The following is a 12,966-nucleotide window of genomic DNA, read 5'->3' as shown; positions in this document are numbered from 1 at the left end:
CACAATGCAATGGTTTTTAAGTCATTAAATGCAAGACATTGAAAGAAAGAAACCCTGACATAATTAAGACAAATCTTGGTTGCTCCAGATTACTGCCTTGCATTTCCATGCCCAGGACACAAAACCCAAGCAGATCCCAAATAATCTAAATTAAGGATATTTAATTGAAAGTTCAGGAAGATTAACCTAGCTATAATTTAAAGGTGAAATATTGGAATTATATAGAAAGAATGTACCTTATTTATAGGATCTTCTGCAAGAATTCAGCAGAGTAATAATCAGTACATGTCTACGATGAGTAAGATACCTTAAGCTGGGAAAAGAACCATCTGAAAATATTAGTAGAAACATAGTCCAAAGTATACACAGAAGTAATAACTACTTCTGCCATTCCAAGTAGAAATTTTTAATATTTACCTGGCATTAATAATTACATACTTAACATTACATGAACATTACATGTACAGAATACAGAAGGTTCTTACCTAACAATAGGAAATAATTAACTTTAGACTGAATTATATACCTACCAAATTTTATTAGCAGTCTCAAAATGAACAAAATATTTGTAAGTAAAATGATTATTTCCCTTAACCTAGCTTGAGAACATTGATAGAAATACAGAAATATTACCACTGAGTAAAATTTGCAATTTACTATGCTTAGGTATAGTAATTTAATTGCAACTATATAAAATAGTAAACATCATTTTTATTAGATAAATTTAAGACACACTTTAAATAGCCATGCCTATTAAAATGGCTAAAATAAAATAGTATTTTAAAATGCAAGATGTTGACAAGAATGTCAAAAATTGTTGATTTTATATATTCTATTAGATGAAATGTAAAATGTTATAGCTATTTTGAAAAATAATTTGGCAACTAAACATGTGACATAGTTTTCCAATTTTTAAATGTTTACCCATGAGAAAAGAAGAATAAAGCACATTCAAAAACTTAGACATATATATTCATAGAAGTTTCATTTGCAATAGTCAATTGAGAAACATTTTATATCACCCATGATAAGTAATTAGATACAAACTACAAAACAATTGATGCTGTTTAAAGAATTATTTGTGCTAAAAATGATGTATGTAAGAGTCTGTAGTGTTTTCCTATCTGATCCAGAAGTGGTTCTGAGGATTCTAGAAATATACTTCTTCCTTGGGACCAAAGGTAATTATGAAAGGAAAAGGTTTCCTAATTTGAATTTTATTACCAGTGATGGAGTGAATACATATAATTCGACTCACTTCTGTAATTTAAAAATATTTTCACCAATAAGTAGTGACACTTTTTATTTTCCATGTGTATTTTTCCCTATTTATTATCTTATTTAATTCTCATAGTCAGTCAATAGGTACTACATTATATTTTTGCTAAATAATCTTGATTTTACAAGTTACTAAAATTCAGATAAATTTACTTACCTATCAAAGCTAGTGACCTTAGCCTATATCACACCTAATTCCAAACCCATGATTTCTCTTTTGCTGACACAAAAAACTGACTAAAGGAATTTCTGAGCATGATTGTATTTCTCTTGACTTCTATTATACACCAACTTAGAAAGAGAATTTTAGTCTTCCCAGAATTTTTGAGAAAATAAATTTATTATAAGATAAAGAGTTGTTTTTACTATCAGCAATAAACTAGGATGGTCACACTCAGCCAAATTGGTGGTGCAAATACAAAAATCTGAAAGAACTATCCATGTAGACCATAATGCCATGTAGACCATGATGTGAGAGGTGTTTCCATTTATAACACTTTACAGTGTGCAGAATACTTTATACTATTTAAGCTTTACAACATCACTGCTACTGTTACAGATATTACACAGAAAGAAAAAGATATTTATGAAGGTTATATAATTCGCCAATGATATTTCCAAGATTCCAACCTTCTAAGTTCTACTTCAGATTTATTTCAAGTACCTCAAATGACTCTGAATAATATTATGATTATAATTCTTCAATGTGAATATTTTTGACCTATCACTTTCCAGAGCTGGAACTTAAGTGAGCATCCCTGGAGTGAGAGGCCTCTGGGACCTACAGAATCCTTGCAATGTTCCAGATTGTCTTCCCCAACTGGCCCTCATTTGCTTCTCACCCAAAAAGATAAACACAAATTTCTTTCAATAAAGTACATGTAAACATTATTAATAAAGCTGTTTTTAATGGAAATAAAGCCAACAATTGCATCAGAGAAGAAAGTGGTGGTCTGAGAGGGCACAAGATACATTCTAGTAATGAAAAACGTCTGCTTTACTTTGGTTATTGGTCATAGGCAAATATATGTTAAAATTCACTGTATTTTATTTCTATCTGTATGGTTTGCTTTAAATGTTAAATGTCAATAATAAATGATATTTAAAAATAAAATATGCCAAATACAACAAAAATTATAATAACAACAAATATGAATGAAAGATCAGCAAAAAGGGGAAGAAAGAGAGTATGTTATTGTGACCTTCTACTGAAGTGGGTGACTCAAGATTTAGGTATGTTAGTACTTTAGGAAAGGCAGGAGGGAAAATATAGATAAGTAACTGAAACATCTAAAATCATGCAATGGGGATAAATAGGGATATTCTGCCTTGGAGAAGATGAAGAAAGAAGCATAAGCTGTCTTCTCACTCCAGAGTCTGAGTCATATCCCAAATTGAACCCACTCCAGAATCTGGGTCTCTTGATGTTACAGCTTTCAAATTTTCTAATTACTTCATTACTTGTAATCAATATATCTTTGGTCTTCTATCTCCACCCTGATACATATAAATGCCTCTCACCAATCAGCACCCAGAAATATAGATGCTGCTGTCAACTCATAACATACAACTTAAATAATCTACATGAGGAAAATGTGTCTTGAAAGAAAATCATCATCACCAACAATTCACACAAGCACAACTATGCCCTAATATATGCATATATATCAACTGACACTTAAATATGAATAAATACATAAAATTACACGGAATAAATTCATATCACAATCACACAACTGACATATGTTCAAAGATAAACACCATGCAGGCTGAAAGGTGTAACTATCCCAATACTATATCTTTTACACACTTGTGCATATTACATACTTCACATTACTGCATATGTGTAAGATTTCACATGCTATACATTACTTGCAGAAAATAACATTCTAAAGTTTACAGATACAAAAATATTACACTAATAAAAAGACAGGAGCAATATTTTTATAAGATACTCAAAATATTGTTTATATTGCCTATCATTCTCACATAGATATATATCATGTACTAATCGAAGAACACATAAACCCAAACATTACAATTGAGACAGTATACATAAACTATATACCTAATATTATATAACTCTCACATTAACAATAATTTAACAAGCATATATTCTATGTATTCACATGTACATAAACACTAAAAATCATAACCAACCACATAAAATTTCCATACAGTCACAGCCACAACTAGAATACACAAGACCTTATGGAAAATGTCCCAGAAGAGCCACATATATACACAATGGCAGACTATGCTTAAATATAATGATATTCAAACAGAAACATAAATACTTCATGTCAGCTGTCTTTATTCCTGTGAGTCTGCTTCCCCTCCAGTAACTTACTATCAACCAAATACTTTCATTAAGCCTGAAAAGTGTTATTGTAGTCCAAAAAGAAGTCCAACAAAGAAGATATATCATTAACAAAATTCACTGGTATAGATGCAAAAAGGCAAAACAAAACTTAAATCTCACACCAAAACTCAAGTTAATCATACATGTGGCATTCACAGTCTTGTCATGTCCAAATGACATGTGAGTAAAGCAAGGACATCACAGCAGAAATATTCTTCAGAATAGCCTGATCAGACTGGGTCATAAATTCTATATGGGTATGTTTCTGGATACATTCAGAATCTATATTAGATAACTGTGAGAAGACCAACCAAGGGGTTGACTTCTCCAATCACCGCACTTTGAAAGGATCTCTTCTTGATAGGGATTAAAGACACTGGTGAGGTTATACCTACTCACCTGCCATCAGTGGAAAACAAATGGAGGATTCGAGAACGGATCTCCTTGGTCTTGGCTCCATAGACAACAGGATTGACCACAGGAGGTAATAGCAAATATACATTCGCCATAATTACATGGAGCAGAGAAGTAGGTCCACCCAGTCTATGCACCACCGAGAGTCCAATGAGAGGCACATAGAAGACCAGGACAGCACAGAGATGGGAGATGCAGGTGTTGAAAGCTTTGAGTGCTGCTGCCTGAGATTTCAGTTCCAACACAGCTCGAAGAATCAGAATGTAGGAGAAGCCAATGAAGAGAGAATCCACACCCATGACAGAAAGGATGATAAAGAGCCCATACACTACATTGACAGTGGTATCAGTACAAGAAAGCTTCATAATATCTTGATGCAAACAGAAGGAGTGTGTGACAGTATGTTTTTGGCAATATGACAATCTCTTCAGGATGAAGGGCAGAGGGAAAAAGAACACAAATCCCCTGGCCAGAGCAGCTAGTCCAATCTTGGCAACAGTAGGGCCAGTGAGCACAGAAGCATGCCGTAAAGGGTAGCAGATGGCTACAAATCGATCAAAAGCCATAGCAAGCAGGACAGCTGACTCCATGGCTGACAAAGAGTGGATAAGAAACATCTGGGCCAGACAAATATTGAACTCAATCTCCTGGATGCCTGTCAGGAAAAGACTAGCCATCTTGGGCATGGTGACAGAGGAGAGAACAAGGTCAATGGTAGAAAGCATGGCCAGAAAGAGATACATGGGTTCATGAAGGCGCCTTTCTACACGAATGATGAGAACAATGGCCAAGTTGCCTAGAGTAGCCAAAGCATACATAAAACACAATGGGAGAGCCAACCAAAAATGTGCATTAGGTCCCAGGCCAGGGATACCCACTAGCAAAAAATATGCTGGGTGGATCAGTGTTCCATTTGGAGTACCCTTGAATGGAAGCAAGAGCTGAGACTTCTTCATCCCAACCAGGATCTCTGAAAGAGATTAATAGCATTCACTTTTGACTTAAAGTGAAATGACTTTTAAATAAAGGGCATTTGAGTGAATGGTAGCAAACAGCAAGACTAAGCATTTGTAATAAGTGAAAATCCAGGGCCTGGAGAGATAGCACAGCAGCGTTTGCCTTGCAAGCAGCCCATCCAGGACCAAAGGTGGTTGGTTCGAATCCCGGTGTCCCATATGGTCCCCTGTGCCTGCCAGGAGCTATTTCTGAGCAGATAGCCAGGAATAACCCCTGAGAGCCACCGGGTGTGGCCCAAAAACAAAAACAAACAAACAAAAAAAAAGTGAAAATCCAGAATGCCTGCCTTTTTTTTTCTTTTTTTTTTTTCTTTTTGGTTTTTGGGTCACATCCAGCAGCGTTCAGGGATTATTCCTGGTTGTATGCTCAGAAATTGCTTCTGGCAGGTTTGCGGGACCATATGGGATGCCGGGATTCAAACCACTGTCCTTCTGCATGCAAGGCAAACGACTTACCTCCATGCTATCTCCCTGACCCTGATGCCCTGCTTTTTTTATTCAGATTTCTCTGGGTGCCATTAAGTTCAGTGAGTGATGTCCTGTTCAGAAAACATATGCATTCACTTTCTTTTCCAAAGCAGCATTGCTGAATCAGTGGTGCTGATCTAGGTCACTTCTCCAGTAGAATAAGTAGGCTTGCACAGAGCCTTCCAAACTTATCACAATTGTGATGTTTGTGACCACTTGTGTGTGAGCTGCAAGGATTGGTTTATATTCAAAGTTTGAGACTCAGTCTATGGGTTCCTTTAAGACTCATTCTGATCTGATTTAGAACACAAATCAGGGGTTCAGTCTGAGCCTGGATATCAGGAAGTGTGTTTATAATTAGACATCTGTTGCATTTTTCAAACTTCTCTGCTATAATTATCTAAAGCAGTTACTACATTCCCAGTTCCATAAAATCATAATTTCCAGAAAAGAAATGTAGACATTTGATTTTAAAAGTAAGCTCCTTGTCGCCAGTTGTTTGTGTTGGTTTTATTTTGTTTTTCTAATTTTATTTTAGGCACCATGATATATAATACTATTAATGGTAGGGTTTCATAAAACATTATAGCATCACACCCTCCAAAAGAGTGTCTGATTTCCTCCATAATTGTTTTAATTCACCCCTCCTTATATGCTCTCCTCACCCTACCTCCCCATGAAAAGATTTCCACTGAGCACCAGTTTTTTTTCTTTTTCTTTAATATGGAACGCTTCACAAATTTTTGTATCATCCTTGTGCAGGGGCCATGCTAATCTTCTCTGTATTGTTCCAATTTTAGCATATGTGCTGCCAAAGTGAGCACTGAGCACCAGTTTTTGATCAGAGATTTTGAAAAAGCTATTCTAGAGTGCTACCTCCCACAAAAGCTCTTCTGCAAATAACTGCCATTCTATAACTCTGTTTTTTCATGTGAGTATTATTTTACTTTTCAATTAATATATTATAGTCTTCCCTCTTATTTTGCACACCAATCTCAAACTCATTATAACATTCATTTGGCTATGATTATGGAAAGAAATTTTTACTTCACTCCTCTGTTTCCAGTCTATTTCAATCCCCATTTAACTTTATTACTATCTATACAGCAAAGCGGGCTATGTGACAGCCAGAGCCATCAAGATAAAGAGAGAGCTCTGCTGTTTGCATTTAAAACCATTAACAGTTTTTCCAACTTCATTTCCCAATCCAATTTCTCAACTTTCTAATTCATTACATGTCACTCCCCAAGTGAAACAAGTAGTTTTCACTGGATAAATTGATGTTCCTCACCTTGTTTCTTCAGTGAAGGAAAGGACACTGGAATGAAAGAATATTTGGGCTAAGGGATAAACAAAATTTGAAATAGGCCTCACCCACAGTGGTTTGAAGAAATTCCTCTTTGGTTAGGTCACTAAAGATGGTCTGGGATCTAGGCCACTGTAATCTGGGAACGTAGAAATGGCAAACCTCTCAAACAATCAGAGCAAAATCCTGGCTCCTGGAGCAAGAGTTTTCCCTGCCAGATCACCCACTGTAATCCTACCCCTTTTACCCCTCCCTTGCTGCAATGACCTTGCAGAACTTATTATGTCTACTCCCAAAGCAATAGCCCATATATAGCTTCTCTGGAGCCTGAGAGAATTATGAGGGGTAATGATGATGACAAGGAAAGTATTCCAAGTTCCCTGGGAGGGATACACCCCTCTGGGAATCAAGGAAAGCTGTGCTATTACCATTCTAAGGCCAGACCAGACAGAAGGGAAGAAGTAATGATGTGTATAGAAGGATGACTGATGCTAAAAAAGAGGAACTACAGAAGTGGGGGCATGAATGAGCATCAGAAAGCTAAATGACAGAGACACTGGCAGTCATATTGAGAATGCAAGATTCCAGGGAATTCTTATTCGCCCCTCTTGCTTCTTGATATTGCCCCCTTCTGGTCAAAGCGGAAAGTTGCAGCCTTGATAATAACAGGCATCATCTCTGCATGATACTTCAAGGACTGATCTGGTGAAGAAGGGTGGTGTACATTTGATGACTGAAACCCAACTATGAACATTTTAGTAACCAAGGAGCTTAAAGAAATTTTATTATTTTTAAAATAAAAAGAGCTGATCTGAACAGTTCCCATTTCTCTGTCCAGCCCCTAAGTTCTCTCACAATACCTTCCCCAACCTGAAACCTGCACTTTCTTCCATGGACTGCTAATCATAGATTCTCATCTTTCATAAATAAGACTGAAGAGTGGTTGTTTGAATTCAGGGCTCCCAAAAAAGAGCTATGCACAATTATAAATTTATGTAGAGTTCTTCAAGACAATGATACAGGTAAACCTTGTATATAATAGTCATGAAAAATCTGGCATGCTTCTTACATTCCATTATCCATCAGGACATACCCTCAACACAAACACTAGAATTTCTACTGAAAATCATTTAGGCACATGCCAGGCACTTCAAACCTAATACCTACAAATAGGCTCACTGTCTCTAGTTACCAATATGTGCCTCTAATCTAAACTTTATATTCTCTCAAGTCATAAACATACATAAAGTCATAGCCATCTTCCTAATTTCTCTCCTTTGTTATCCCTTCCCCCTCTCTAGCCAGGTTCATCACCAAATTCTCTTTATTTAAGAAGAAATTTAAACTCCTAGATATCTTACATATAAAAGGTCTCTCCTCTTTTGCCTTTTCTCCAGTTTAACTAAAAATAATCTCTTTCCTTGATTATCAAAATATTTTATTCACTTATAATTTTTTCTACAAATTTGTGCCTAGCATTTTCTTCCAAATACACATCATTTTATTAAACTTTCCATTGACTTAAGATAAAAGCACTCCCAGCCCACTCAAATCTTTCATAACTGGATGAGTGCATCCCCATCCTCAATACTCAATCTCCTCTTTGGTTTGCTAAATCATTTACATATTGAAATTATCAAATAGCTTCAAAGTGTTATGTTTTCTCTCATCCTTTACTTTTATTCCCATTCTAATTAATTCTTGGCCTTGGGTATCTTACTTAAACATTAAGAATGTTTTAAACATTTTATTTATATTTAAACATTTATTTAAACAGTTTAAAATAATTTATAAATATTATATTTACATTAATCTTATGAACACTGATCCTGACTCCTAATATTGATAGGACCACTTAGACTTCTCCCTTAGATACACTTAAAACACATAATATTATAAGATTAATTATTCTTACACTTCTAAGAATATATAATCAGCCTATTTTTCTAGAGGTAATGGAAACTGATGTGAATATTTTAAAAAAGAGGCTTACAAAGTCCTATTTAATTTATATTTAATACATAAATTAATAGTTCATAGGTTAATATTCAACTAGCTTTAAACTCTATTTATTACATTTTGGGTCATTATAGGTTAAGAAAATATATATAATTTTGCATAACAAATGTTTTCTAGATATCAAACCAAAGAAGCAAAGATAAACAGATGGGAATATATTAAGCTGAGAAACTTCTGCACCTCAAAGAAAATAGTGCCCAGGATACAAGAGCCACCTACTGAGTGGGAGAAACTATTCACCCAATACCCATCAGATAAGGGGCTAATCTCCAAAATATACAAGGCACTGACTGAACTTTACAAGAAAAAACATCTAATTCTATCAAAAAATGGGGAGAAGAAATGAACAGACACTTTGTAAAAGAAAAAATACAAATGGCCAAAAGGCACATGAAAAATGCTCCACATCACTAAACATCAGGGAGATGCAAATCAAAACAAATATGAGGTACCATCTCAAGCCACAGAGATTGGCACACATCACAAAGAATGAGAACAAGCAGTGCTGGTGGGGATGTGGAGAGAAGGAACTCTTATTCACTGCTGGTGGGAATGCCATCTAGTCCAACCTTTATGGAAAGTGATATGGATATTCCTCCAAAAAACTGAAAATTGAGCTCCCGTATAATCCAACTATACCACTCCTAGGGATATACCCTAGGAACACAAAAATGCAAAACAAAAATCCCTTCCTCACACTTATATTCATTTCAGTGCTGTGTACAATAGCCAGACTCTGGAAACAACCAAGATGCCTTTCACAAATGAATAGCTAAAGAAACTGTAGTACAAAGACTATATTGTGTGCATAATTGTCATCTTTTGGCTTGCTGCCAAGCTGTCCTTTAAATATGTCTCTTGCTTGCTTGTCTCTACATATCTTTGCTTACTTTCATAAAGGTAAAATTAGGAAAATGTCATATTTTGATAGCCTTAAGGTAAATGCAATTACATACAAAAGGAGTTATATGAGTGATGAAAAATACAATAAAGATAAGAAATAAAGATTCTAAATTGTGCCAAAGAAATTTTTCATGCATTACTTTATGCACCTGTAACTAACTGGACACAAATAGATTAGATAAACTTGTTGGAATTTTTAAAGTTTACTGACAAATAAACATTGTTACCCCATCCCCCAATTCTTCCTTTGTAACCTTACCTGCTAGTAAGACCTGCCTATTTCTGGGAGGGGTCTTTGGGAGATATCAAAAAGACCACCTCCTGGGCAGAAAAGAGATTTGGAAGGGAGATTGCGATATTCAGGAAGGAAGATGCAGAAGGAGAGGAGATGGCAGAGAGAGGTTGAATACAGGGCTGTTTATATCCAGTGTAAAAGGCCACACATGTTGGCCAGGGCCTTGAATAAAGTTGATGTCTCCTGAAACCTGACTGATGTGAGTCTTCCTTGCTGGAGGGAGTTACAGAAGAGAGCCTGGGCCGACAGAAAAAGGCCTCCATCTCTCCATCCATCACCATCCAGCCCCATGTTCTACAAACATCAGTTTCATTTTTTCTTTTTGAGCCATACCCAGCAATGGTCAAGGATTACTATTGACTTTGCACTTAGGAATTATTCCTGTAGTGCTTAGGGGACATATAAAATGTATGGATTGAACCCAAGTTTTCCACCTGCAAGGAAAATATTCTATCCACTATACTATTTCTCCAGTCCAACAGCTTGACTTTTAAAGGAAGTTTTTAAATTAATCATTAAAACAATATTAACCCAATTTTTTTAAAACTGGAATCAGACTCCAAATGATCCTGATGTCACAATAAGATAGAGAAAGCATCTCAATTTGAATTGCTCTGAGTGTGAGTGGAGGCAGAAATTATGGATAAAATCATAAATTCTAAGGCCAGTATATATAGGCAAGATATAATAAAGATTTCATTGCTTTGTTAATCTTGTTCTTACAGAAATATCTATGGAAGCTATTGATAAATCATCTTGATATGCACATAAAATAATATCACAGTTTATTTGTAGAGATTAAAAAAAAGTATGAGCTTTTATATACTAACAAAACTAAGAGTAAGCCAGGAATCTAAGGACATTGGGAGAGAAAGTGAAGACACTCAGGATCACATTCTGATGCAATAATGATGTTGCAAAGGAATGGCAGAAGAAAAACAGATGTTGTCACATTTCTAAAAATAAATTAAGAAAAGAAATTAAGGAAAGAAAGAAAGGAAAGAGAAAGAAAAGAAGAAAAAAGAAAGAAGAAAGAAAGAAAGAAAGAAAGAAAGAAAGAAAGAAAGAAAGAAAGAAAGAAAGAAAGAAAGAAAGAAAGAAAGAAAGAAAAGAAAGAAAGAAAGAAAGAAAGAAGAAAGAAAGAAAGAAAGAAAGAAAGAAGAAAGAAGAAAGAAAGAAAGAAAGAAAGAAAGAAAGAAAGAAAGAAAGAAAGAAAGAAAGAAAGAAAGAAGAAAGAAAGAAAGAAAGAAAGAAAGAAAGAAAGAAAGAAAGAAAGAAAGAAAAGAAAGAAAGAAAGAAAGAAAAGAAAGAAGAAAGAAGAAGAAAGAAAGAGAAAGAAAGAAAGAAAGAAAGAAAGAAAGAAAGAAAGAAAGTAAAAGAAAAAAGGAGGGCAGGAGACAGGGAGGAAAGGAAGGAGGGAAGAAAGGAGGGAGGGAGACAGGAAGGAAAGGAAAGAGGGAAGGAAGGAAGGAAGGAAGGAAGGAAGGAAGGAAGGAAGGAAAGGGAAGGAAGGAAGGAAGGAAGGAAGGAAGGAAGGAAGGAAGGAAGGAAGGAAGGAAGGAAGGAAGGAAGGAAGGAAGGAAGGAAGGAAGGAAAGGCAGAACTTGTTTGAATGATAGGAAAACTGGAATATTAAAGACTAGAATCATACTCAGCTACTCAGGAAAAGGGGACGTTTACAGAAGTTCTAGAAAATATAAAATGTCATTTAAAAAATTAGGATCGTTGATAGCTTTAGGCCAGGTGCGGTACCTGGAAATGAACCAAGTTCACCTAAAAGAGCCACTAGTCTACTAATCCTTGTGGGAAATGCTGGACTTCGGAGGGCGACACTCAGCTGGGCCTCTACTAATGCAGGGTTTGAAGATTCTGTCAGCTGTGCTCTGGATTCCTGGACCTGGGTACTAGGTGATTCGACTTTCGGTTTTCGCAGTGGGGAGCTGGTTTGGGTGAGGGAGGAGGTTGGCCAACAGTTGAGAGTCTTGCCTCTTCCAAAATCTGGGATTTTCTCTGCTTATCTCTCGCAGATCCCAGTAGTCTCTCTGACCCTCCTGAGTCCAGAGGCCTGGAGGTACTTTCTCTCTGCTCCAGAAACCCTTAGGTTACTGCTACCCTCTTGCCATTCTGGTCCCTTTGCTCCAGCTTTTCCCTTGTGCAGCCCCTTCTCCCTACAGAAACTGACTTCGCACTATTCCTCATCTTGCCTGGGGAAGCATTTCAGTATATAATAAGAAAAAGGTTTGTCGAAATAACTTATCTATAATGTTTTAAAAGCAAGTCTTACATTAACAGCACTAGTTGTCAGCCTCTAAATCCTTTTGCAGAGCTCTCACCAATTTTTTTTTTTTTACTTTTCCGCTCTTAGATTTCACTTTTGACCCCACTTAATCTAAGTAATGTGTTTCTTCGGCTTTATATGTTGAGTTTTCATTTTGATACTTCTTTATCTTTTTTCTATATTCTTAGTTCACTTTACTTAATTTTAATTAAGCAGTTTACCCAGGTGAAAATGACAGAACCAAGTATCATTAAAATAAAAACAGTTGAATTACAGTTTCAGTTAATATTGGATAATATGATGTTCAGAATAGTTTTTGCTACTTTATGAACCTGAAGAATGATTGTTATTGATGCTGTGCCCTCACCTACAAATTAAAATGTGAAAAAACCTACTAAGCATCCCCCAGCTCCACTGTGTTGTGTAAAGAACATAATCCAATTGAGGAACCAGTGCTTATTAAACAAGGTGAATAAATGCTTCCCAAGGAGGAATTTTTTTTCACTAATTATCCTTTCTGCTGATCTCTGCTTTGTATTAGCTTTTTCTCTTGTTTTTCTTCTCTTGCCAATCTTCACTTTCACTCCTTGGTCTCATTCATGCTCTAAGGAAGTTGTGAGAGGAGCC

At 35.8% G+C, this 12,966-nt stretch overlaps 1 protein-coding gene and 1 non-coding gene across 2 annotated transcripts; both read right to left on the bottom strand.

Moving 5' to 3' along the window:
• Window positions 1-4,035: 4,035 nt before the first annotated feature.
• On the bottom strand, window positions 4,036-5,010 carry LOC126018183 (olfactory receptor 51D1). The gene has a single exon (XM_049780328.1). The coding sequence runs from the start codon at window positions 5,008-5,010 to the stop codon at window positions 4,036-4,038; it is 975 nt and encodes a 324-aa protein (XP_049636285.1).
• Window positions 5,011-6,255: 1,245 nt separating this feature from the next.
• LOC126019714 (U6 spliceosomal RNA) lies at window positions 6,256-6,362 on the bottom strand. The gene has a single exon (XR_007499341.1). It is a non-coding gene; the product is annotated as a U6 spliceosomal RNA (small nuclear RNA).
• Between the last annotated feature and the right edge of the window lie 6,604 nt (window positions 6,363-12,966).

The sequence above is a fragment of the Suncus etruscus genome, chromosome 9 (genome assembly GCF_024139225.1).
Source record: "Suncus etruscus isolate mSunEtr1 chromosome 9, mSunEtr1.pri.cur, whole genome shotgun sequence".
NCBI lineage: Eukaryota > Metazoa > Chordata > Mammalia > Eulipotyphla > Soricidae > Suncus > Suncus etruscus.
This window is presented reverse-complemented; position numbering and strand designations above follow the sequence as displayed.